The sequence below is a fragment of the Babylonia areolata genome, chromosome 2 (genome assembly GCF_041734735.1).
Source record: "Babylonia areolata isolate BAREFJ2019XMU chromosome 2, ASM4173473v1, whole genome shotgun sequence".
NCBI classification, from domain to species: domain Eukaryota; kingdom Metazoa; phylum Mollusca; class Gastropoda; order Neogastropoda; family Buccinidae; genus Babylonia; species Babylonia areolata.
Genome location: NC_134877.1, coordinates 8,982,147 through 9,010,025, shown reverse-complemented (window position 1 = coordinate 9,010,025; position 27,879 = coordinate 8,982,147). Strand labels below are relative to the sequence as shown.

General features: G+C 41.3%; 1 protein-coding gene across 1 annotated transcript in view; it reads right to left on the bottom strand.

Annotated features, from left to right (window-relative positions):
* The window catches only part of LOC143296103 (KAT8 regulatory NSL complex subunit 3-like), a 131,980-nt gene extending 106,470 nt beyond the window's left edge, over positions 1 to 25,510 (bottom strand). Inside the window, exons 1-3 of the mRNA XM_076607879.1 lie at positions 25,480 to 25,510; positions 14,254 to 14,565; positions 13,075 to 13,230 (exon numbers count right to left, since the gene is read on the bottom strand). Coding sequence (XP_076463994.1) covers positions 13,075 to 13,230; positions 14,254 to 14,507 — 410 coding nt within the window. The 5' untranslated portion in view covers positions 14,508 to 14,565; positions 25,480 to 25,510. The remainder of the gene's footprint in view (positions 1 to 13,074; positions 13,231 to 14,253; positions 14,566 to 25,479) is intronic.
* Positions 25,511 to 27,879: the final 2,369 nt, after the last annotated feature.

Genomic DNA, 27,879 nt, shown 5'->3' with positions numbered 1-27,879 from the left:
ACAGTATTGAAGTGAAGGCTGGTAGCTGTGTCTGCAGCTGCCGTGAGACCAGATGCTACCCTATTGCCAAAAGCGTGTAACCTCTGGTCGGTGAAGAGGCCAGGCAGGACAGAGGAAGGAGACCCCGTGTCCTGATTAACCGGACACTGTTCCCACAGCTCATTGGCCCTGTGGAGGAACGCGTCGAAGGTGTATGCCGTGGAAACCTCGAGGAGGCAGCGGCGGGCCAATTTGTTCCACTCTGCTAACGTTTTAAAGGATAGGGTAGCTGAAGTGGGGAAGGTGGTGCGCTGTGAGACCAACATCCTGTCCTGTGCGGAGGGCTCTGCTCCGCTGTAGGCAGGGTGGTCCTGTGTGTACCAGGACCACACCCCTCCCTTGGAGGAATCTTTAAGGAACTTTCCCGGGGAAAAGGCGCTCGGGGCAGAGAGGGACTCCCTGCCTGGAGGAGGGATGGAAGCAGCACCCCTGACAGTGCGGGCTGGCTTATTAAGCCATTCCTGCACCATTTCTGGCACTCTGAGTCGCCTTGTGGTTCTGGAGTTAGAGTCACATGGCGTAGGGAGGGTCAAGGGTAACAAAGTAGCCTGAGGGACTGATTCGGCATACGTGACCCTATTGGGGAGGGTCAGTTCGAGCTCGGCAAAGTCCGAATTTGGTTCAGGCTGGTCCCTAGGGAGGTGCGGGCTCAATCTGTCCCCCCTGGGATGTGGGCGAAGAGTGCTCATCTGCTTGTTCGTCCTCATCCGAAGACAGGGGCTCCCACTCTTGTTCGCAGTCCATCCCCTGCTGGGTGCCATCCCAAGTGGATGTACCCACTGGGGTGTCCTGTGAGCTGTGGTCAGCCCAGCGGGATGAGCTGGGACGATCCCGAGCCGGGACCATGGCCGCCACTGTTATGTCCTTGACACCTGAAGCGGGTGGGGAGTGTGTGGACCGTAGGTCCAACCATGCTTGGGATGGTGGGTGCCAAACCTTTTCAGAGAGGGCGTCCCTGGATGCAAGAGGGACCCACGAGTGCTGTGAGGGGACAAACACCCACTCATCTCACTGTAGGACCGAGGGCTGGGCAGGTGGGAACCACAGGCTCCGCCAGGCCGAGTAGGGCCCCTGAGCAGCCGTCGGTCCTGACAAGGAGGCCGTTGTGACCGTGGAGGTCACCTGTGGGTAGACAGAGGCCCGATTTGTGGACAGAGTGGCAATATTGGTCGAGGAGCTCGACCTGACCGACAAGAAGTCGATCCCATTTGTCGGGGCTGTGTGTGTCACCCTGTGAGATGTGCTGGGTTGGGTGCGGTGGGGAGCGGACAAGGGGCTGGCCCTTGGTACTCCCGGCAACCCAGCGTGCACCCTAGGTGCGCTCCAGTACGGGTAGAATGGGGGTAACCACCCGTGGGCACCAGCCATACTGTGACCCGAACCCCAAGGGTCACTGGCGCGTTGACCTCCATGAAGGGAACAACCTGGCCAAGTCGGAGGGAGGTCAGGTCCGACTTGGGTGTCAGTCCCGCCCGAAGACGAGCGAGCTGACTGCCCGGAACCGCCTGACACGCGCGGGCCTCCCCAAGCAGGGGAGACCGGCTGGATAGCGGGAAGACCTGCAGAGCAGGTTGCCACGCGCCCCGAATCCCCTCCCGTGGAGAGACTGGGGTGGCTTGGCCCAGGGTGGGCAAAGTAGAGATCCCCCCCCGGAACCAAATTTTTCTCCCCCCCCCAAAAGGAGGTGGGGGAGGGGGGTCGACAGAGAAGGGAGGAGGGGGAACAACAATGGGGCCCGTGAGGGCCGTCTCCGAGTGGGGACCCGGGTAATGGCCGGGCGCGGCCTCCCCTTGGGAGTCCGCGCCTAGCTGGGAGTCCCCACAGCCCGGAGAGGACTTGCCATTCCCCCTTCTCCCCGCCTCGCGCTGGGACACCTCGGGAGGCGACGCTCGTACCTCTTTCCCCCCGGTCCCCTTCATGACCGTTTTACTGGTACGAAAGTCGCCTCCGCGATCAGCGTCTAACGACGCATCGCCGTGGTCCGTATCGGGAGGAATCATGAGCTCCGGGCCTGGGAGAGTCTCTTGCCGAGTCTCAATCCCAGCATCATGATCCCTGCCTTCGTGGTATGGCACACGAGGCATGGAACCCGCGCTTAGGCACCCAGCGAAAATCCGACCCCCAACAGAGAAAGGAAAGACAGGATTGACTTAGAGGCAGAAAAAAACGAACGAATCGAGGGTGCCGAGTCGAATCGAGTACACAGAATGTAAGAATACAATAAACACAAGCCGCATGCAACAAAATAAGGCCAAAAGGATACGCTTAATAGCCGAAAAAAGCGTAAGACGAGACAGAGCGTAAACCTGACAAGATGGCGTGGAGAGCCTTGGCCAAAGGAATGATTCAGCGCTTATAGCTTTTAGAGGCGTTTGATTGGCTGAGAGCGGGCGGGCCCGTCTTTTCACTGTTAGCCGCGCGAAATTTGGCCAAGCAGAGCAAACCACTAGGCCTAATTTGCATCAGTTTGACATGGTACAGTATATGACACCAAAGATGTATTCAATTTAAAACATACCAAAAACAGAGCTATCAGTTTAATATAGGTTTAGGCTTTTGTCAATTTTGGTGTGTTTTGAGTGGGAGGATAACTCTGATAACAGAATTATAAAATGGCACACTAACAGGTAAGTATTCATTCAACAGCAACACAAAATTCACTGAACTGAACTATATGGCTGCATTTACCTTTCACAAAATAATTCAAATAGCAGCAACAACTTATGCTTTGGCAACTGAGGCCGAAATTTTGGGGGTCTGTCCTTTCCAATTGCTGACAAGACCTTTGCCACCTACATGTACTGTATCTTATGGATGTCTTTGTTGCATGCAGTTATTTACTCAGATATTTCTTCTTCAGGGTGTTACATTTCATGACTGAGATGAATGTATTACTAAATGTCTTAGGTATATACGATTTCTAAATATTGAATATTGTATTGTTAATATGCACACCATACTCAGTATCTTATTCTTTGATGAATATTTTGTGTACTCACCTTTATTTGTGTGTGTACGTGTGAATGCATGTCTTAGATATATATCAAACTGAATATTTCATTCACAATATGTGCATGGTATTTTGCATTTTATCATTTCATGAATTATGTGTTTACTTTCTTTTGTTTTCTGTTTCATGCAGTCTAGATGCACAGCATATCATGGGTTACATGAACACACACACACACACACACACACACACACACACACACACACACACACAGTATACTCTCTTTCTCTCTGTCACTTAATTGCTGGATCCCTGCTAGTGTCATATAGTTTGACTGAACCTGATGTGCAACTAAGGCTATGGGTGTTATTGTACCGATTTTCTTTTTACTAATTTTAGTTTGTTAAAAATTGGTGTTAAATTTTTGAAGAAACAGGATGTTGACTGCACTGTTCATCTAGATTAATCAGAAATCTCTGCACATTACACTTTTTTTCATATTCAGACATACAATGATACATACACATACTCATAAGCATACATGTGCAAATGCAAACTCTCACACACACACACACACACACACACACACACACACACACACACCTACTCCATTAACAGGAAAGAAATGGGGAAGGGGGATGACTGGAGGGAGCAGGTGGTGGGTTATATCACTGTCAGCAGTCAGTCAGTAATTCTCAGCTGGAGCAAGTGGTCAGTGATTTGGCTCAATGCCAAGTTTGCCACAACCATTGACAACCCCCTCCCCTCTCCTTACCATTGGTGGGAGATACTTGGAGACAGAGGAGGGGAATGACCATACAACTCTCAGCAAATTATGACAGTGAAGTTTGCAGAGGAGAGAGGGGGGCAGGGAGGGGGCAAGGGGGTAGTATGAATTGGTATTCTTGTTCTTTTTGGAATGTGAGAGCATAGTATCAATCTGTCTGTCACAGCTATCGAAGCAAAATGCAACTCTTGTGTGATGTTGAATGAAACGCTCATTTTATGGAAAAAGAAACCACATTACAATTTTTAACTCACTTATTTAAAACACTCACCGAATTTGCAGCAGACGACGCTAGTAATATTTTCCTTACTAAAGCAAAAATCAATCAAATATTAGTAATGGGAATTCATGGTCTCCATTTTAACGTCCATTTTTCATTCTGTATCAATAGTTTTTGTGTGTTTTACTCAGAAAAAAATAAATCATATTCCGACTGAAACACAGTGTCACACTACGAAAACACTGATGAAATAGATCCAAGCTGCTCTGTTACTGACATCGATCAAAATCCTGATTCAAAGAATTTCACATCTATATTGTGCATGAAAGTGCTAAAGACATTTGTTTTCAAAACTAATATAAAACTTACCGATGGAACTTCAGATTTTCTGGAGAAACAGTGCCTTTTTTGTGTTTGATGAAGTGCCGCTCTCCTGTGTCGAATGTTGATTGTGCCGACGCAACTGACGAAGAGGGGTACCTGCTTTTGAATCGCTGGAGCAAATTGGGCATGGATCAAAAACCTTAGTTTCGGATACCATTGAAATCAGCAGAAAATAATCTTTACCGCTCATGCAATATCGCGTAGGGTCAGATTTCATTTTCAAACTGCGCGAGGCGTTGAAAGATAGCCGAAAATTTCCCCTGACTTTGCGTTCAGATCTAACTACCCTACTTCGCCCAAGGCTTGAAAAAAACCGCACGAAAGTTCTCCTTGAAATTTTGCTTTTCACGGCTCCCAGTTTTTTTTAACAGTAACCAATGAATGGAAAACAACGGATGCGATTTTTTCCACTGTGTGGTTGAAACTAACTGTGTTGCGCTCAAAAAGACGCTGGCCGCCATTGAACAAGGATTGCCGTTTCGCGTTACAGTACACTTCTTTTTGTTTTATCCACGAACTCATTCACGCATTGCATAAAACAAACACAATAAAAATTTAAAATATAGATGATAAATAATTATTGCAGTCGGATAGTTTTTCACAAAATGAAATCATATTTGAGAAAATGCACTTCAAAATTAGTCAATTTTTTAGGCGTTCATAGGTTTCCTGGCAAAGTCTGCGAATCGGACCAAATTCTGACAGAATCAACTGACGAGGTTTTAGAGCTGAATGAAAGCACCTACAAAAGTCTCTTTCTAGTATATTACTTATTTCCTTGTATGACAATGGGCAATACTTTTATACTATCTGTATAATTCTTTGCTTCCCTTTTTGCTGCTCTGTCTGCTTGGTCGTTATAAAGGAATCCAGAATGGGATCGTATCCAACAAAAATCAACATTTGTACCCTTCATAATTAGGGAGTGAAATAAATACCAAATTTCAAACAATAAATCTTCTCTTTGATTATTCTCAAAAAGGAGAAAACTTTTTAAAACAGATTGAAAATCAACGCAAAACAGAATATTACTTACCATCATTGGTATTTGAACAAGATGATTTGGAGCCATAAGGATGGCCACCAATTCAACTGTAAAAATTTAATGTCCCTTACCTAAATAATATGATTTTTCTGTTTTAGGCCAGGAATGACAAAAGCAGATCCCGCGCTGCTATCATCCAGAACCGAGCCATCAGTGTAAACTTTTAAATGTAAACTTTTTCTTCTGATTCAATTTTGTATCAAATCGTCTGATAAACATTTGCTCACTGTCTTCGTCTTCGAGCTGACACTTCAATTCTTTCGGAGCATCTGCTTAAAAAGCAAAATATGGTATTCTGGTGCACCTTGATTGCACAGCTTGAGACAGGTGTCACCAATTTGCTAAGCGTATGACAAGCAGTCTAAACACAACCAGTAACCCAACCAAAATCATTAAAATAAAGGACTACCTCATGATGTAGACGGGGCTTCTAGATATCAATAGAATTCCCTAGCTCTCTGTAATTTTTGCAGTCTAGGAATACAAACAATCCAGCACCTCTTTTGGGACTGTCAGATTGTACAACAGCTTTGGATTCATTTTGTATCTTTGTTCCACAACAGATGATGCCATTGTGCACAATTAACATTAGAACAGCTCACTTTGGTTGTACAAAAAATGTGAAGACAAATAAGAGCTTCAACTATAATATTAAGTGGAAAAAAAAAAAAAAAAAAAAAATTTAACTTGTTTTTATTCAGTTCACAAGTACAAGGTGGTAAACAATCGCATATATTTGTCTTTTTCTCTTTTTTTCTTTTTCTTTTTTTTAAAGAAAAAAAAACAGAACAAAACAAAACAAAAAACAAACAAACACACACACATCACCCCCCAGACCCCCCCCCCCCCCAAACAAAAAATAAACAAACAAACAAACAAAAGAAAATGGTGATAATACAACATATAAGGAGAAGGATGTGGAATGCAAATGCATATATGTATGGGGAAAGACAGACAGACAATGAAAAACATAAACAAAAAAAAAAAAAGGTTTAAACAATTGGAGTATTTCATGAATGAGTGGAACTCAATTACACAAAATAGGCTAACATGCTGAATGGAGTTGTAACACTTCGTTTTCAGTGGGAGATGGGGCCTCGAGGATTTTATTGCAAGAATTAAAAAAAAAAAAAAATTTAACTAAAAAAAATATATTCTTCTTTTTTCTTTTCCTTCCTTTCTTTTTCTTTTCTTCCTATACACAAACACTTTGTAAGGACTGTGTAATAAAGTATCAACCATCGCTAACATATACATGCATATACATATAAACAGATATAGAAATATACATCAGCAACAAAGATTCTTTGTCAGGCAGCCGATTAGAAGTAAGCGATTACTCCAAGAACATTGGTTTATATGGCATCCATGTGTTCTGAAAATCAGAATACCGTAAATTTATTTGTGCTATATATTCTTCTATTTTGTATCTATGTTTAAGCTTACTAAGAAATGCTCTCAAAAGTGGATTAGTTTTGTTCATTTTACACTGATATACACATACTGCTTTGCCAACAAAAGATAAAAAGTGGCATCAGTATGTATATATGTTGATCAACTCCAAGGATAACAAGGCTTTTTGTCAACTGCATATTGTGAACATTCATACATTTTTCATTCACCACTGCGATAAAATCATGCCATAATTTTTGGATTTCTGGGCAATTCCAAAACATGTGATCAATGCTGTCTTTTGCAAAGGAGCAAAAATTACAGCTGTCATTAGATGATAATCCCATTTGTTTCAAAACCACATTTGTCCCTATACACCTATGGACAATTCTCATTTGAAACCATTTCATTTTTACATCAGAAAGTTTGTGTATATATAAAAAAAAAACATTTTTTCCAATCATTTTCAACATTAAATTTTTCATTGCATTTTGCACAGCATTTTGGTGCAATGTTATTCTCAATGAGTGAGTTAAGTGGAGTGATGGCCTATGTGGAGTGATGGCCTAGAGGTAACGCGCCCGCCTAGGAAGTGAGAGAATCTGAGCATGCTGGTTCGAATCATGGCTAAGCCGCCAATATTTTCTCCCCCTCCACTAGACCTTGAGTGGTGGTCTGGATGCTAGTCATTCGGATGAGGCGATAAACCAAGCTCCCATGTGCAACATGCACTTTGCACACGTAAAAGGACCCACGACAACAAAAGGGTTGTTCCTGGCAAAAGTCTGTAGAAAAATCTACTTCGATAGGAAAAACAAATAAAACTGCACGCAGGAAAAAATACAAAAAAATGGGTGGCGCTGTAGTGTAGCGACGCGCTCTCCCTGGGGAGAGCAGCCCGAATTTCACACAGAAAAATCTGTGGTGATAAAATGAAATACAAATACAAATAATACATTCTCGATCCTTTGACAACAGACATTAAAGTTTTAAAACAAAGTGACATAATAATGGATTTATTATCACCTACTTTTATTTTAGTATTTCTTGTATATTCCGATACTGCAGATTTGTAACCACAAAGGTAACAAAATCAATATCTACATGATATGTTTGCTTAAATTCTTCACATAAAGTGACCATGACATTTTTTTTTTTAAAGTGTGCTATACAACATACCCCTTTATCTATGTACTTTCGAGACTTAATAATCTTTTTACCTATTTGAATTCTTCTGTTTTAGAAAACTAGTTCAGCAAGAAGTTCTGCTGAGTCTTTACAACAAACAGTGTAGAAGTATGTCCTATAAGCCACCAATACCTCTGATCAAAAACTATTTGATGTCATAAATGTCATAATAATTTCGGGTCCATATTCATCAATATTATTAAGCAGAGGAAAGTTATTTAATGCAATATGTTTCCATTTGTGTTTTGTTATATGGAGTTTTCTGACCCAAGCCAGCTTCAAAGCCACAGCAAAAGTTTTCAAATCTGGCAGTCCTAGTCCTCCATTTCTTATATGTTTGTGTACAGTTTTTCAACTAATTTTCTCTCTTTTCCTGTCCCATACAAACTGACAGCATAAGTTCTGTGGACTTTGGAAGAAAATATCGGGGGGGTTCAGTAAAAACATCCACAAATGTATCAATTTTGAAAGAATGAGTGATTTTAATATTGCCACTCTTCCAACTGGGGTTATCTGTCTCTTTATCCAAATCTTGAATCGGTGTTTTATATGAGCAATTCTTTCTGAGTAGTTTATTTGAGTACAGTCTTTCAAATCATTAGTAAACCAAATACCTGATATTTTAAATTGTGCAGGGTTCCATTCCATCTGCAAATGATCCATGTTATGGACTGGGGAGTTTCTACGACTGCCTAACCATATTTCACTTGTTTTTCTAGAGTTCATATATAATCCTGATTTTCGCCCAGAAATATCTAATATGTCTATGCAAGTTTCAAATGACTTCTTATCACCTGCTAAGAGAAATTCTGTATCGTCAGCATACTGAGATATTTTGTGTTCTGTGTTATCTATAATAATGCCACGAACATCCTTACATTCACATACCATAACAGCCAATATTTCTACACACATTAAAAACAAATAAGGCGATACAGGGTCACCCTGTCTACACCCTCGCTGTACATTAAACCAATTGGAAATCTGACCATTAACAATAACACAAGATTTAATATTGTTATAGAATGTTTCTATCCATCTGCATATGTCTTCTTGAAAGCCAAAAGCCTTCAATACTTTGGACATAAAGTTCCAACTAACATATCAAAAGCTTTTTCGAAGTCTATATTTAAATGTAATCCAGACAAATTGTTTTCATCTAAATATGCTATTGTATCATAAATAAGTCTAATATTATCCCCAATATAGCTATGCCTCATGAAACCTGTCTGATCCTTGTTTATAAGTTTTGGCAACACAGTCTTCAAATGATTTACAATGCAGGATGATCCAATTTTATATATAACATTTAGAAGTGATATAGGTCTCCAATGCTTTATAAAATGTTTATCTTTGTCTCCTTTTGGTATACATGTTATTATTCTTTGTCTTTGTACACAAGACATTTCCCCTTTTACAAAACAAACATTTAGTGCCCGAACTATACACGGCCCTATTTCCCCCAAAAGTATTACAAAAAATTCTGCACCAAATCCATGTGTTCCTGGGCTTTTGTTGTTTTTCATATTTCTAAGTGCATGACCCACTTCTTCTAATGTAATCTTGCCTTCTAGTTCATTTGCTTCATTAATATTTAGTTTGGGTATATCCTTTACCAAGTCATGTATCTTACAGTCCTCAACATTTGATTCCTGGTATAAAAATTCAAAAAATCTTTTAACCTCCTGCAGCATATGTTCTTGATTGCTTAATACATTATCATCCTTATCAATGAGCTTAGCCATATTCTTATATAATGTCGCTTCTCTAAATTGCAAAAGTATTTTGTTACTTTCTCACCCTCATCTATCCATCTGGCTCTTGACCTTAATAAGGGTAAGGGGTGCCGGTGGTGCACCCCTCTATAAGTAGAATGGGGGGATCTACCTGTGAGTGCCAACCATCCTGTAAGCCCATCCCCAATGCTCACTGGCACATGGACTTCTAGGAAGGGAAAAATCAAGAAAAAAAACTAATCCAGGTCGGCAGGATGTCCAGTAACCTGTCCCAACCTGGGTGTCCCGGGACTGCCTGACACATGTGTGCCTCCCCCAGCAGGGAAGACCAGCTGGATAGCGGGACCACCTGACATGTGTGTGCCTACCCCAGCAGGGGAGACCCAATGGATAGCAGCTTCACCTGACAAGCAGGTGGGTGCCACGCGCCCCATATCCGCTCCCGTAGGGATACTGGGGTGACCTGACCTAGGGAGAGCATGAGAGTGTGGCCCTCCCGAAGGCCATAGGTGTCCGCCCCCACTGAGGGAGGTGGGGGAGGGGACTCGATATGGGAGGGATGGAGAGAGAAAGCAGTGCCACTACTGAGAGCCTGTCCATGAACAGAGAATAGTGGGCTGAACCACGCCCCATTGTGACATCATGTCTGGCCTATAACTTGAATATAAGAGTAGCTGTGAGAGAGAGATAAATACATGTATATATGAATATCTCTTTCTCTATTTTTCTGTTTTGTTTGTTTGTTTTGTTTTGTTTTTTTAAGGCCATCAACACAGGCACAGTAAGGGCACATCCCTCAACAAAACCATCCTCCACTTGGGATAACTTGGGGTCCGGCCCAAACTCCAATCCCCCACAGTCCCCTTCCTGACTGTGTTAGGAGTTCGAGCTGTTCCACCTCAATGTGTCAACAAAGACGCATTGGCCCGATCGCAAACGGGAGAATCCATGGGTCATGGGACCTGAGATAGTCTCCTGTAAGAGCACTATCCCAACGTCACGGGTTCCGCAATCGCGAGAATGGTTAGCGATGCTCTGCGATGGGGACAAGTTATTCCCAAGTATTGTGGTGAGTCCGTAAGTAGAAGAAAGGAACAATGAAAAGTCAAGAATGGTCAGCAGTGACAACAGGAGAGCAGAAAAGCAAGACGACGTTCACAAAACAAAACATTGATTAAAACGTCACAAACAGACGCAAACGATGTAAGATATATAAATCCCGAGACGAAAACGTCCTGGAAAGCCGCAACAAACAACAAACATGCATGAAAATAACATTTCTAATGCATAAAAGATTGTCAAAGACCAGCAAATCGATAATGTCACTTATCTGAAAAATGGCAGCCACTGAAAATGATTGCTTACCGCCTGCCAGAAACAGCATTTCATTGGCTAGCAGACACTAATGGCGACATGTCATATCACTGAGTTGCCGCAATAAATTTGAAGAGCAAACAGATAGGCCTGGTTTGCATCAGTTTGACATGGTACAGTATATGACACCAAATGTATATCTGTGCACTCATCTGTGCTCAGTGAATACATTTCCTGTCCATTGCATACAATGTGCAGAACAAAACTTGCACGCTCTACATGATGAAGAAGACCACAAACTTGCATGTCTCATTTGTTAAAGGGATTGATCTATCGTATGTGTGAGTGAGTGTATGGCTGTGTGTGTGTGCCGGCGCACACCCAAACGTGTGTAAATCCACTGACTGATGCTTTAAGTCTGAAAGATGTGTACATATCGTATGTATGCCTTTGTGAATGATTTTTTGTGTGTGTGTGAATATATTTATATGTGTGTGTATGTGGAAGGTGGAGTCTGGGTTTTTTTCTTTTTAATCAGAGATTTATTTTCTTTTTCTGTTTTGTCCATAAGTTTATCTTACACTTTATACTTATACTCACATTCTTTATTTAAATTTTAATGCACAATTTAATAATAAACAGTAAAGAGAATATTCCAGTTTGAAAAAATTTAACGCAACACACGAAATCTGGCTCAAGTCACAGCCAGCTATTCTTAGCTATGCACAAAAACATGGGATGAGATTTCAAAACAATGAAAATCAAATCAAGATTTTTACAAGTTTTGCATCTTTGCGGTCTTATCTTTGCTGTCTGTATGTATTTTGGCATAAAACTGTTTAAAACTGTGGTATTTTTAATGTTTTCATGTGTTGGTACTGCTGCACACACATTCACCACTTACAATTTTGAGCATTTTTATGAAGCTGGGTATCAGCATTAGCTGTTGGTTTTTTTTTCCCCCGTTTGTTTTTTTTTGTTGTTGTTGGTTTTTTATGAAGGTGAGGGTTCAAGCTGAGGTTCTTTTTTTTCTTCTGCGTTCATGGGCTGCGTCTCCCAAACTCACTCGTATGCACATGAGTGGGCTTTTACATGTATGACCGTTTTTACCCCGCCATGTAGGCAACAATACTCCCCTGCATGCTGGGTATGTTCTTGTTTCCATAACCCACCAAACGCTGACATGGATTACAGGATCTTTAACATGTGTAATTGATCTTCTGCTTGCATATACACACGAAGGGGGTTCAGGCACTAGCAGGTCTGCATGTATGTTGACCAGGGAAATCAGAAAAATCTCCAACCTTTACCCACCAGGCGCCGTCACTGAGATTTAAACACAGGACCCTCAGATTGAAAGTCCAATGCTTTAACCACTCGGCTACTGTGCCCATCAAGTTGAGGTTCAACTTGTTCACCTCATCTCGTCACTGATCAAAATAAGAAAGTAAATTACCTCTCAATGAGATCCCTTTTACGGCCATCAAGTTTCACCCCTCGTTTACAGCACTTCATACAAAGCTCGCTGAATGTCATATCACCAATTTTTTTCATATTCATTCAAGAAAAAATCAAACTAAACTTCGAGTCAAGACAAGCAGATATGTGATGTCCAAAGACAAACTGGGTTGTAAGAAAAATTACCATTGGCTGTCCAAAAATAGCAGCCAATAGCAAGTCACCTTAGAGTTGCAGAACAACTCTTCTTCAGTATGCCTATCAAAGTCGCAACTGGAAACATAGTCTGCAAGTGATCTCTGGCAATCAATATCAGGATCAGGATCAATAGGGGACAAAAAAAGAAAAGAAAACAAAGCTGCTTGCTTGTCTTGAAAAATATTGCTTGCCCCGTCAGGAAAGGACAGAATGGGCTTTGCTTGCCTGACATGACAATCCATTTGTTCTGAGCAGTTGGGCAACTGTTAATGCTGATGAAAACTACAGGTCATCACATGCACTGATTTTGTTTTCACGCACAATTCAAAACCACCATGAACTCTTGAAACATGTCTATCTTACTTGGATATTTTCTCTTCCCAGTCCTCTTGGCTATCAGTGCGTGCATAAGATGCATGCCGTTCACACTCTGTCATAAGACTGCGAGCCTTATTGATGTCAAATGGCATGGAAGGTGTTGGTGGGGCATCAGCAACATCAATCGGTGGATCAACATTTCTGGAAAAAAGAAAACATTAGGACTTAATGTTAAGCATCCACACTAATGAAAGCAGCTTTATGATTTGGTTCTGAATTTCACTGTTTTCTTGAAAACGCATGATATGATGATGACATCTAATTGAAAACAAATATTTGTACATATTTATTTCTACTTACACTATGTATATATATATATATATATATATATATATATATATATCAGACCAATGAATGAAAAAAACTTATCCAAAAATAAAACTGAAGGATGTTTCCTGACTGCCGAATACAATAAAAAGCAAAACTTAAAAATTCATTCAATTACTTCACTAGAGTGATTACTTTTCTTTTAAATCAAAATGAATTAATTACATGACTGTATCTGGTTGAGCTAGTTTCTCTCTTTAAGTCTTAACACAGCTTACGTATTTTGACATATTCAAATGGACTTTGAATCTGTGCCATTATGGGGAAACAAGATAAAAAATAAAACAATAAAATAAAAAAAACCCATTTACACACACAGTTTAAGTTTCTCAATAAGCCATAACTGTGTTCGGACAAATCCATATATACTACACCACATCTACTATGCAGACACCTGACAGCAGCTTACCCCAATGTGTTTGCCAGGACTTGAATGCATACATACATCCTATCAGAGTGGATTTCTTCAACAGAATTTTGCATGAGTACAATACTTTTGTTGCCATCAGTTCTTTTTCAGTGTGCCAAGTGTGTGCTGCACACAGGACCTCAGTATATTGTCTCATATAAATGACTAGATGCTCAGTTTGATTTTCCACTCAGACTTGGGAGAAAGGGCAAGAGTGGGTATTGAACCCAGACCCTCAAGGACACTATTGGCAGATAAGTATTTTAACCATTCTGCCACATTCCTCCCACACATACACATACTCTCTCTACAATACAAGGCAGTAGAAAAAAGAATAAAGTATAGTACAGTACAACATAGGACAGGACAGGACAGTACATTAATGAACAATGCAGCAATGTGCTGTGCAGTGCAATACACATACTGACCTATGCAACATTTCCAGAGTTGAGGGACGAGTCTGTTTGGGCATGAAAAGCATACGAAGAGGGCGGGCACTGCTAGCATCAGGGTGTGCAGACCAGGGCTTAGCATAGCAGTGGTCTAACATGACTACATCCATCTCCTGTTCCCCAACAGCTGCCATACCAACTGCCAAACCCAACTGGGTTAAGAAAGATGAAGATGAAACACTAAATCGATGTCGCACAGTTAAACTCGTGGAATTGTCTTGCTGAGCCATCCTGTTCCAGTGGGCTTTCAAGTAACATCAGAGGTTGTGGTACAGTAAGATTCAGAAGCTGCAAACAAACAGACATATTCATGCATATATTAAAAAAAGAAAAGAAAACAAAATGCATAGCATTTGCTGATCATACATATATTCAGTAGAAAATGATGTCCATATGAAAAGCTTATTGGGACTATTGGTGCTGATATAAATATTTGCACATGATTATGCTGGAATATTTCAATTCATTGCCATTAGTCACTGCTGTCAATGTTCGCATATGCTTTGTGTCCACACTCATTGTCATTGCTTTGAAAATTGGTATAGTTCGTGCTTTGATTATTCATCACTTATTTTGATTAATCATGTTTTGTAATACATATCAATAAAAAATCATTCCTGCTGAAAAAGGGAAGCAGGAGGAGGAATCCTTTTTCAACTAAGGACCCCAAAAATTATGTCTTGAGCATAAGAATGAGAATCTCTGTGTGCTGGGGGTTAGGTATATATATATATATATATATATATATATATATATATATATATATATATACACACACACACGTGTGTGTGTGTGTGTGTGTGTGTGTGTGTGTGCGCGCGCCTGTAAGTAACAATACAGGCATGTCATACATTGATTTAAGGTAACTTAAGTCAGAAGAAAGAAAGAAGATTCCTGACTATAGTTCAGTAATTACCTACAGGAGGTAATTCCTGACAATAGTTCAGTAATTACCTACAGAAGGTAATTCTCTTTCCATTCAGTTTCCAACCTTCTATCTTTCTGACACTATTTTGACAGTCACTGCTGTTGCTGGTGTGTTATCATCACTGTGTCCTGGTATGTGTGTCTGTGTGTGTGTGTGTGTGTGTGTGTGTGAGTAGAGAGGGTTGTTAGGGGGTAGGTGCGCTGATTGGGTGTATGTGTAAGTGGGTGACTTCCTGTATGAAATGTTTTTAGTAGTCTACATTATTTACTGATAAAGTTACAATGCATATGACACAAAAGAAATTGTCTGAGTTTACATGCCAAAAAGGTTTATCTTATGAAATCTCACTTGAAAATACCCCAAAAAATATATAACCAGTACATTACACAAGTATACATTTAGAGATTGTGTGTATGAACTTGTACAACCAGCAATCATATATTGGAGACCAACTCACCAAGTCATCAGCCCTGTATATATGTGTAATATGTGTGTATATATGCAAGAGAGCATATTGTGTATGCATAAACTGTGCGCGTGAGTATGTGCACTCATAAGTTACATTCAACATATCTAAATTCTGCTGTATTTGTGTTTGTACAATTTTCAATTTACATTTGTTCTTTTTATTTTAATGTTGTACCCCTCACCCACCCCATCCCTACCCACCCCAGTGCACTTGGTAATAAAGACATATTCTATTCTGTGTGTTTAGGAGGGATAGGGGGAGGGGGGGGAGCTCTTTCCTAATCCTGACTGCTTTTAAAAAAAAATACATTGTTAAAACATGCAATCATGATGTAAAAAAAAAAACTCACACAAACAAAACAAAGGCAGAAAGTTAGATGCAAACAGTTCTTTTTCAATAAACTATAAAATGAAGCAAACCAGTTTGGGGAGGGAAAGGGAGTATGTGGATGGAAGCTGGTTTCATGTCCACTACATCAATGTGTGTGTGATGCGTGCATGCGTGCAAGAAAACTGACAAGTAACAGTCCTGACACTTTTTTTTTTTAATGTGTATGACTGAGTGAGTGGGAGTGAGGAGGAGAGAGAGTGTGTGTGTGTGTGCGTGCATGTGCCTGTGTGTGTGCGTGCATGTGAAGATTAACACACTGACAAAGAACAAAAGCACAAAAACATCCTCTATTGCCTACACAAAATGACAAATCCTAGTTACTACAAAGGCATATTTATACCAATATCACCCTGAACATCAAGTTTGGTGTAATCATACAAAAATGGTTGGTTGGTTGGTTGGTTCTACAGATCTATCAAATCAGGAATGCCAAGAATCACTAAAGCTCAAGACACAGTTAATAATAATAATTAATAATGGATATTTATTTAGCACACTAAATAAGGCCAGACTTGAAAGAGCTGCGTGCGGAGACTTGACGAAGCGAATGAGGAAGTTCATTCCAAATGCAAGGTCCAGAGACAGAGAAAGAATGGCGTCCAACAGTGGAGTGTCTGAATCTGGGTATGCGTAAACAGAGGAGATCCGAAGCTGATCATAGAGAGCGAGATGGAGTGTACAGGTGAAGGCAGCCACAAAGACAGGAAGGTGCAGATTTGTGAATACATTTATAACATAGAGTACTGACCTTATACTTTATTCTGTGTAAGACAGGAAGCCAACAGAGATGTTGCAAAATAGGAGTGATGTGCTCAGATCTTTTCTTTCTGAGGACAAGTCAGGCAGCAGAGAGTTTGTTTTGTATGCACTGAAGGGACTAAATGGATGAAGCAGGCAAACCAGACAATAAGGAGTTACAGTAGTCATGGCGAGAGAGAATGAGAGAAACGCCTTTGGCTATTGAAAAGAAAATTATCTGTGTCCTTAGGTCTAACTTCTGATGTGAGGTATCCTGAGAAGTTGAGTATCAGAGGAACAACGGAGCTGGCGAGCTGGCATGACAGAGTATAGATCTGAAGGAATTCTGAAAGATACTTTAGGCCAGATCAGTTGACTAGAGAAAAAGTCATTGGGCCAGATGCACTGACAGCAGAAAAAGTCATTGTGGACAGCTTTAGTCTATTTGATCAGAAACAGGCAACCAGTGGAGAGACTGAAGGAGAGGAGAAACATGGTCAAATTTTGAAGCTCTGCTAATGAATCCGGCTGCATAAATCTGAATTTGTTGAAGTCTAACAGATATTTGGGAAGGCCAGCCAAAAGAGAATTGCAGTAATCCAATCTTCAGAGTTTTGGTTGCATCAGTAAAGAGATAGTGGCAGACATAACTGATTCTACGCAGTTCCAGACAGGCAGCTTTACATATTATATTCGAAATGTGCTATTGGAAGGAAAGAGACAGGTCTGGGATCATCCCAAGACTGCAAACAGAAGAAGAAAGTGAAACAGGTGTGGTGTAGTTCAGAACAGAGTCAGGATGCTGACGAAACTTTTTTGGACAAACTATCATAAATTCAGTCTTATTGACATTCAGTTGCAGCTTACTGAGAGTCATCCAGTCCTTTCGGTCTGCAATGTACTCCCATGTTTGAGTCACAGTGCATCAATTTCAGTATGGAGACAAAGTCACAAACTGATAAAGTTGGGAGTCATCAGCACAACTCTCATGCGACATTCATGATGACTGGTGATATCTAACACAGGAGCCACATACAGCACAAAAACAACAGATGTTGACACCATATTTAAAGGCAGATAGACTTGAGTATCTACCATTTATACACACTCTCTGTGTACGATCTGAAAGGTAAGACATGATCCATGCTAGTGCAGTGTCACAAACACAAAAGGAAGTTTTGAATCTGTACAAGAGGATAGAGTGGTCTATAGTGTCAAAGGCTGCTGATCGAGTCTTCTTCTTCTTCTTCTTCTTGTTCTTCATTCGTGGACTGCAACTTCCACGTTCACTCGTATGTACACAAGTGGGCTTTTACATGTATGACCATTTTTACTCTGCCATGAAAGCAGCCATACACCATTTTCAGGAGCGCTGACAAGTCTAAAACAGTAAAAGAAAAAGAAAAATCAAATCAAGAAAGCAAATCAATGATTATTCTGAGAAGGGTCATTTCACAGCTATCATCACATCTATCAGCTGACTGGTGAGAATTACGTAAATGATTTGCTCTAGATACCACCGAAAACAGAGTATGGCTGCCTACATAGTGGGTAAAAATGGTCATACACCTCAAAGCCCACTCGTGTACATACGAGTGAACGTGGGAGTTGCAGCCCATGAACAAAGAAGAAGAAGTTCTAGATGAGTTAAGAGCTGAGACAATACAATCTTTTTCTTTCTTTTTTTTAGCAATTTTGATAAAAATGACATATCTGAGACGGGTCGATAATTTTTCAAACAATCTTGATGAGTAGACGTACAACAGCAGATGTGAAGCTTTCACAGTTTCAGGAAAACCAGACAATAGGAAGAATTGATGACATGAGTAATATGTGGCAGTAGAACATCAGTGCATTCAACCAATAAACAGGACTGGACAAGGTCAAGCTCACAGGATTTCAGACAAGCACAGCTCTGCATGTAATCCTTCTGCCACTGAATAACTTACCTTTTTTGAAAATCAAAATATATTAATTATTATTGTGATTGGTATATCAACCATGCATGTATTATCATCAACGGATTTATCACAACAGTTGGTAAATGAATACAGTATGATATATTGTTCACAAGGCATTTGTTTGGGTTCATATAGTTTTGATAATTAATGATGATGACTTCTTTCTGATAAAATAGAGCATCAACCGAATTCTTTTTTTCTTTCCTTTAAAAAAAAATTATATAACCAGCATCACCTAGCTCAGAGTTCCCGTCAATTCTTGTCATGGTTGGCGCATGCTGGGGTTTTCCATTTCCATCACCCACCAAACTCTTACATGAATAACTGTTAAAGAATCTTAAATATATTTGATCTTCAGCATGCACAGTGCAAAAAGGGGTTCAGAAACTTGCAAGTCTGCACATCAGTTGACTTGGGAGGTTGGGAAAATCCCTACCCTTAAGCCACCAGATACTGACAGGATCGAATCCAGGACCCTGATAGTTTCTACTACCTCAGTAACTGAATGAAAAGACATCACAACATGGAATAATTACTAAATTAGTCCAAAACACATACACAAAAAAAGCCTAATTGAGAAAAATACGTCCTAGAATTTAAGATATACAGTATAGTGTAACATGGATTAATCAGTTCATCAGTTTCACCCCAATTTTAAAAAAAAATAACTAACAGTATATAAAAAGTTGTACACAGTTAAGTTAAATCTTAAACTCTTTAGTATCAAGCATTATTTTGACTTCTGCTTCCTATCTGCCAGGAAGTTTTGGGTTGCAGAGGGTAATTTTTTTTTTTTTTTTTTTTTTTTAATTCTAGCAAGAAAACTACTGCAAGAAAGTGTAAATAACCCATACTACTCTGAAAGGAAAATGACAAACTATCAAATTCTGACAGAAGTTCATTTAACACAATGATTGTATTTACATGTCCTTCAATTTCAATTCCTCCCTGTGCCACACCAACTCACTTAATTCTCATTTTCAAAAAATATCAAGGAGGTTAACAGTGACCCAGCTGGCCCACAGTGCAAGGGGGAGCACTATTCTAAGTTTGATTGCAGATGACAGCTGTTTGATCAATATTACTCATTAGCATGCTTTTCATAATCCATGCTGTATGAGTAATTCATGACAGGCATAAAACTATTCACTCCACCCTTCACTCTCTCTCTCTCCCTGCCCTGAATAAGTGGATGGCTTAGTGCCCATTTAACAGAAAGAAATTGCCGAGATGGAAGCAGTACACAGTACCATGTTTCATGCTGGACTGGCATGACAACACCTACGGTAAATATGCACAGAGTAATTGTATTAATTAATTTTATCACATATTATTATCATATGCATCATCAGCTGGACTGCCCTACTCTGAAGACAGGTAATCTCCAGCCAGTCCAGACTGAACATCCTGTACAATCACAACAAAAATGAAAACTAACTGGTTCTATCAACCTCTCTAGGACCTTCCAGGGCCAAGGGATTCAGCCATCACTGTTGCTTCTTCATCTCTTGACCACATCATCTCGAGCATCCAGAAAAACTAACTCCTCCCCACCAGCTGGCCTATGGATGATAAAAACTGCATCAGCTGGGGTTTATCCACAAAAAGTTAACAAAGTAGCTGGATGTCGATCCTTGATCAATACGAAGCTCAGTGCTTCACAGGGATCCTGACAAGAATGTCACTGAACAACAATAAAGCAATAGATCTGGTAATCATTACAGCCAGTGATCTGGGTGGAAGTTCATCGGTAATTAAAAAAATAGTGGGAGCTCGTTGGTAATTTTGGTGGGAGATTTGATAAACATGGAGTCAGGAGATGTTGGAGGTGACCTATCTGTGGGTCAAGAGTTATTCCTGCTTGGACTTTTTTGTCGCTCCGAAGACTTGCACGGTCTTGTTCTATCAGCCAGTGGTGAAAAGTTCATGCTGGACAGCAGCAAAAGCAAACTCAAGAATCAAGAAAGGCCCACATTTCCCTAAAACACCAGAACTGAAGTATGCATAGACTTTCACTGAATGAGAATTGAACGTTACATCCAGTGGTATTTGGGACCGACGTCAAGCTGGTTGCTGCACACCGATCCAGGATCGATGCCCAGCCCCAGCCAAAAGTTAACTCACTCAGTACGGCCAGTCCTCTCTTCTCCTCTACACAGACCCCTCGGATGTCCAGTGGGTGTCTGAATGACCCAACCTTTAGCTTCCGTCGTCAGAATTATGGTATTCTTTGTCAACATTCACGTCTTCAGTATAAGAGCCTTCCACTTGCAATATTTTGATGATGGCAATTGGGGTGAAACGCTGTTAACGTCGTCTCTTTCGCCGTTCGTATGGAAAGAGTTAATCATGCGAATGGCTCACTGAGATCTCAAAAGCTGCTATTAAAGCACTTTCATAGTAATATCCAATTTTAGCATCCTAAATACCTTCAGCTATATGCAAGGTATATTTCTTGTATATTGCAATGCAGGCATGAAGTATAACAAATAACAATCATCTGACCTTTGTTATCCACTCTGAGTAGGTAAATTGTTGTGTAAATTGCATGAAAATCTACCATGATAACCCCGTACTAACCTGATAATATTACAAGTTTTCTTGTAATTGCAGTTTTGCAGCTGTACAGGAAAGCGTGTAATGTCATTATCAGTATAGTATGGGGTAATTATGGTTTTTCAGGCAATTTACACCACAATTTACCTATTCAGAGTGGGTGATGAAGGTCAAATCATTGTTACTTATGTTATACAAACTCTTCATGCCTGGACTGTAATATACACAAAATATTCTGTGCATACAGCTCCAGGAATTTAGGATGCTAAAATTGGATATTACCCACTTTCTTCTCTTTCCACAACCTGTTTTCTTCATGGTCAAACCCAGGGTATGTAGCGAACAACTTCAAATTCTTTCATAAATCAAGATTTTTTCATATGATAATGATAATGTATATCACTTTCACTCTTTTTTTTTTTTTTTTTTTTTTTTTTTTTTTGCATGCGCTCTCCCAAGCTCCGTTGCGATGATGGCCACATTGACCTCTGCGATGTACAGATCCTGATCTTGATCCTGAGGTAAATCTGGGTTCCCACAGACTTGGAAAAACAAAATTCCCAACCTTTTCCCAACCCCAGCACCAGTTTTCCCAACCATGTTACATCTCATACACATATGGTAACAGCAGGTAAATTTTATCTTCTTTCTATACACAAGCTTGAATTAAAAGAAATAAGAAACTCACCAGTCTCACAGCAGACACAGTATTCTGTATTCTTTTTAGTTCCCTCTACTTGAGGGTGTCTTGCGATAAAAAAAAGTCAAATAATTGTAGAATGACAATAAACAATATAGTCCACATGCTCTCCACAGTCCTTATGTAAACAGCATCTAAAGCTTGAAAAGAAAGAGCAATGGTGTGATGTATTCCCCAAAATTTCCACTACACATCTGGAAAGTGTATTGCAAAAGAAAAAGTCTCATTGCTCTCAAGAATCAAATCAGACAAAATTCCACTATTTGTTTCACAATCACACCTCACAGTCCAGTTATGTATAGCATATTTACATACAACTTGCACTGTCTTTGTCTCATATGGCCTATTGCTTGAAGGCTTTGCTCTTTTCAGCCAGCATGCTGTCAAGGTTTGCCAGTTCCTCTTTCTTCTCAGATGCTCTTCTTCTGAGAGCATTCTACTGGGCCAGAAGGGACAGAGCACCCAGTTGTTCTGCCTTTTCAGCTTTAGCAGCAGATGCAGCCTCCAGTCCATCAATGTCTTCCTGAAATCTTTGCCTTTTAGCCTTCAGCTGCTCTACCTCTTCAGCCTCTGCTTTTCTCTTGGCCTTTCTTCCTCCAGGTACAGGTCGTAGCGACGCCTGGCTGATGATGCGAAGGACAACATCTCTTTGGTGATGGGCACTTTGGCTGGACCACCAGTTCTCCTGACTGCATCAATAATCAGATGCCTGGAAACCAGGGACCTCTTCTTCAGGTTTTCTACCATGGTTTCCTTATTGATGCTGAAGCCCCTCTCCACTGTGGCCTGCCCATGGCTCAGGCATTTTCTGGATCAATTCCCACAGCAAGGAGAATTCTTTGCAGCCAGATAAACATTGGTACAATTCATCCACTCTGCCCTCACTCGGAACAAAGCTCCGGAAAGCATCGCTGCTTCCTTCCAGGACACTGCCCCTGAACCTCCTGAACTGGGTCTGTATCTGGTCGCAGTCACCGTCTTTCACCCTACCAGCATCACACATGATCCTCAGTGTCAAGTTGAGCTGGCTGATACAGGCCTGGAAGTCCTTCTCATCCAGCAACAGTCTGGGATCCATCCATGTGAGGCTGCGGACAAGCTGGTATTTGATGGGCGCCTTCTCCATCACCTTCTTAACCAGAGAAAAGGAGGGGAAACAGGCTGGTTTCATTGGCTGTAGTTCCACTGGCCTTGACACTGTAAGGGCCTATCATGAAGTCAATGCATGCCAGAGCATAGCATCACATGTGGGCCAGTTGTGGTGCACTCGCACTGCCAGGGAAAGGTTGGAAGAAGGAATTCCAGAGCATAGGATCACATGTGGGCCAGTTGTGGTACACTTGCACTGATAAGGAAAGGGGGGAAAAAGGAATTCCATTCAACTTCCAGCCTTGCAGACAAGAGGCGTTAGGGCCTAGGCCTATTCGCTATAATGTTTAGTACAATAGTAGGCTAGCTGAAGGCTAGCTGCCTTTTTGTTTGGTTTTCTATCTCTGGTTTTGAAGATGCTTGTTTGAGTTTTTGAAGATGCTTGTTCAATTTTCCCAAACCTTCCCAACCCACAAACACCAAATGCTATTTTTCCCAAACTTTCACAACTGGGAAAAGGCCAATCTGTTTTTCTCAAACTTTCCCAACCTGTGGGAACCCTGTTAAGTCGGGTGCAATAGCGTTGGACTTTCAATCTGAGGGTGCCAGGTTCGAATCTCAGTAACGACGTCTGGTGGGTAAAGGGGGGGAGATTTTTCCGATCTCCCAGGTCAACATAATATGTGCAGACCTGCTAGTGCCTGAACTCCATTCGTGTATATACGCACGCAGAATATCAAATACACATGTTGATGATCCTGTAATAGATGTGTTATATTTAGACTTCCAAAAACCATTTCACTCTGTACCACATGAAAGACTACTAAAGAAACTGGAATCTTATGGAATAACAGGAAACATACTTGGGTGGATAAGGGACTTTCTAACAAAAAGAACTCAAAGGGTTAGGATTGGTAGTTCCTTCTCCGGTAAAGCTGATGTTATAAGTGGCATACCACAAGGTAGTATATTAGGACCTGTACTATTTACTTTATTCATAAATGATCTCCCTTGCGAACTAAAGAGTACATGTAAAATTTTTGCAGATGACACAAATTATACAACTCTCCAAAATTCTATCATGATTTTCAAAAAGATATTGAAACATTAGTAAAATGGTCAGACACATGGAATTTATATTTTAATGCTAAAAAATGTAAAGTACTTCATATTGGGAAATCAAACCCAGAGAATGAATACATAATGAAAATCGGAGACAAAGAAATAAAAGTATCAAAATGTGATGAGGAAAAAGACGTAGGTGTCACATTTGCCAAAAAATTATCATTTGACAAACATATAACAAGTAGTATAAACAAAGCGAACAGAATGATTGGAATAATAAAAAGAGCATTTACATTTATAGATAAGGTTACTTTCTTACGGTTATATAAAACATTAGTTAGACCTATCCTGGAATATGGAAACACTGTATGGTACCCAACACAAATAAAGCAGTCACAAGCCATAGAAAGGGGTCAAAGAAGAGCAACAAAGCTGGTCTATAGCATAAAAGATTATTCATATCAAGAAAGATTAAAGTACTTACAACTACCATCACTTAAAGCAAGAAGAGTAAGAGGGGACTTGATACAGACATACAAAATATTAAATGGGTTTGACGATGTAAACAAAGCATGCTTTTTTTGTACTCCAAAGGTAGACACTACAAGAAACAGTACAGACAAAATATTTAAACAGTATTCCAGAACAATTCAACAAATCTCAGAAAGTTTACATTTAGTAACAGAGTAACAAATTATTGGAACAAATTAACAAACAATATCAAACGTGCACCTAGTATAATTACTTTTAAGAACCTCATAGTCATAGATAAACACGAGTTATTGACAAAAGCGAAATATGACTTTGATGGATAAAATGACTGAGCTAGTCAACGACCTGACCAACAATGTAAAGGAGTAAATTTGAAGGGGCATAAAAAGCCAAAAATGGCTAAGTTGTATATAACAACGCCCCAAATCCTGATCCTGAAGTTAACCCATGTCGGTGTTCGGTGGGTTATGGAGACATGAAAATACCCAGTATGAATGAACCACGACAGTCATAGGCAAATCGATGTTGGTCGTCTAACGGAAAGAAAGAAAGTAAGTCTTAATCATCCGCAGGGAGATTTGGGAGCTGGGGGAATATGGAGTTGGACGAGGGTGCAGTTGCGAGAGACAATAGGCCTGTTTTTCCGATTCCAGTGAAACTTACCTCGCTGTCGCGAGAAATCAAACCAAACACACACTCACACATACAAACAACTAATAACCATTGACATGGTCATACACATCATCTACTGAAGCGTAAGCTGGGTGGATTCGACAACAGCTACCATAAATTACATCTGAGGACTACAACAAACCTGTGACATTGCACCGGCGCCATATTTGATAAGCTTCGTTTGAATTATCGCCCTTGCCGCTATTTTCAGCAATCAGTTTCGGATGACTTATTGGTCATGGATATGCGTGTCAATCTGCTCATATCAAGGGCTACACAATGCCTAGTTTGTCTGCCAAAGGATAGTGCGCTAAAGGAAAAAACAAACAAACAAACAAAACAAAACAACGTTGGATTTAGTCCGCAGGTTCAACTTTTCATTTTTTCACTGACCCTCAAAACGGTTTTAAATCAAACGTTCCAGACATGCAAAGTAGCTTTGACATGCTCAAAATGATGGGGGGAAAACAGCAACAATGATATATTAATTTTGATAATAATCATCATCTATCATCATAATCATAATAATCTCATTTCTTAAGTAGACATTACCCTAGTTCTCACTCTCTTCTCTCTCAACTCTGAAGAGTCATTGGGGCATAAAAAGACCGAACCTTCGACCACTCAATATAGTAGTAGTGTTGTAGGAGTTGTGTAGAGACTGGCAGGTTGTCTGCCTGGGAGCGTGTCGATACTCTTCCGTGTCGATATGATGTCCTCTTCAATATATGTCTCTGTTTATGGAGTATGCAGGTCAGGTCAGGTCATTAGATCTGCTACTGGTAACCTGTAATCCAGTACAACCTGTTCAGGGTCGGGTTGCCGGCGACTAAACCGGCACTCCCACTGCTCCCTTACGGGACTGGTGAGGCGGGTGGCTAGACACCCTTATGGAGATCCATAAAAGGGCGTTGGCTCAGGAGAGCCACTGACGGCCATCTAGCCCCACTGTGCTGTGTGCATGCCACACGCAGTTGGCCCCCGGGGTGTGTCTACCCATGCATGCGAAGTCTGGATCCGGCAGAATCTGCGGAAGAAACCTGTCGGTTCAACGGAGAGGAAGGCGGTTACAGCAACGCACTGTGGAGTGCAGAGAGCAAGATGAGACACCGAAATGATATCTTGGTCATCCACTGCATCCGTGCTCATCCTCCAGTCGTCTCGACTTAGTCTTGCCACTGGAAATTGGTGGACCCGGACGAGAGAGTGAGGTTGACGTTGCGCAACTCCTCTTCACTTTAAACAAACTCATCGCGCAAGTCATCAGTCATCCAAAATGACCTTTCATCCTTCATCATTTCATCACCCCCAAGTCCTGTGGCGACAGGCGAGCGACGAAACGACAGGTGTGGGTACACTGGCAGTCGCAGTCGCAGACCTGCACGCAGGCGGCTCAGGCCATAGGGTCGTTCTTCGTCGACAGGAGCAGCAATGGAGCTCGGCAGCCGTCTGAGCGTCTGAGCAGCCCTCTTTAGGAATGCACTGCTCACCTCCCTGGCATGAGGAAGGGGCTAGAAAAGGTGCCCTAAAAATTGCCTGCTCCATATCACCCTGGCCAGCATACCGCGGCTGGCGGGGACCCTACATCAGCGGTCGAAACAACAAGAAAGAAAAGAAAAAAACAAGGATTGTTCCTCTCACCATTGGTGCTTGGAACATAAGGACTCTCCTGGACAGAGATAACGCGGACAGACCCCAAAGGAGAACGGCACTAGTTGCGTCCGAACTCGCCAGATACAACATTGACATCACAGCCTTGAGTGAGACTCGGCTTGCAGGTGAAGGCGAGCTCTGTGAACGGGGATCTGGTTACACCTTCTTCTGGAGTGGACGAGGAAGCGAAGAGCGATGTGAGGCTGGCGTTGGTTTTGCAGTAAAAACAGCACTTGTCAGCAAGCTAGCTGGAATCCCAAAAGGAGTCAACGATAGGCTTATGACCATGAAACTCCCACTGGCATCTGGCCAGAAGCACCTCACCATTGTCAGTGCCTACGCCCCAACCATGACCAACCCGGATGAAGTGAAGGCGAAGTTCTACGAGGACCTTCACTCTGTCATTGCTGCTATCCCTAAAGCAGATAAGCTCATCATTCTTGGGGACTTCAATTCTAGAGTTGGCTCTGACTACATCTCCTGGGATGGAGTGATTGGAAAGCATGGTGTGGGCCACTGCAACCCAAATGGATTGCTTTTGCTTCAGACCTGTGCAGAGCACGAACTGCTGACAACCAACACAGTTTTCTGCCTCCCTACCCGTAACAGGACGTCATGGATGCACCCTCGCTCAAAGCATTGGCATCTCATTGATTATGTCATCGTCAGGAAAAGGGATAGGCAAGATGTACGTGTAACAAAGACCACGTGCGGCGCCGAGTGTTGGACAGACCATCGCCTTGTAGTCTCGAAGCTGAATATTCGAATCCAGCCCAAGAGACGCCCCCAAGGCCAGAAGGCTCCAAAACGGCTCAACATCGCTAAGCTGAAAAACATCACCATCAAACAGTCCTTTGTGGAGCTGCTGGAAGATCGTCTGGAATCCGCC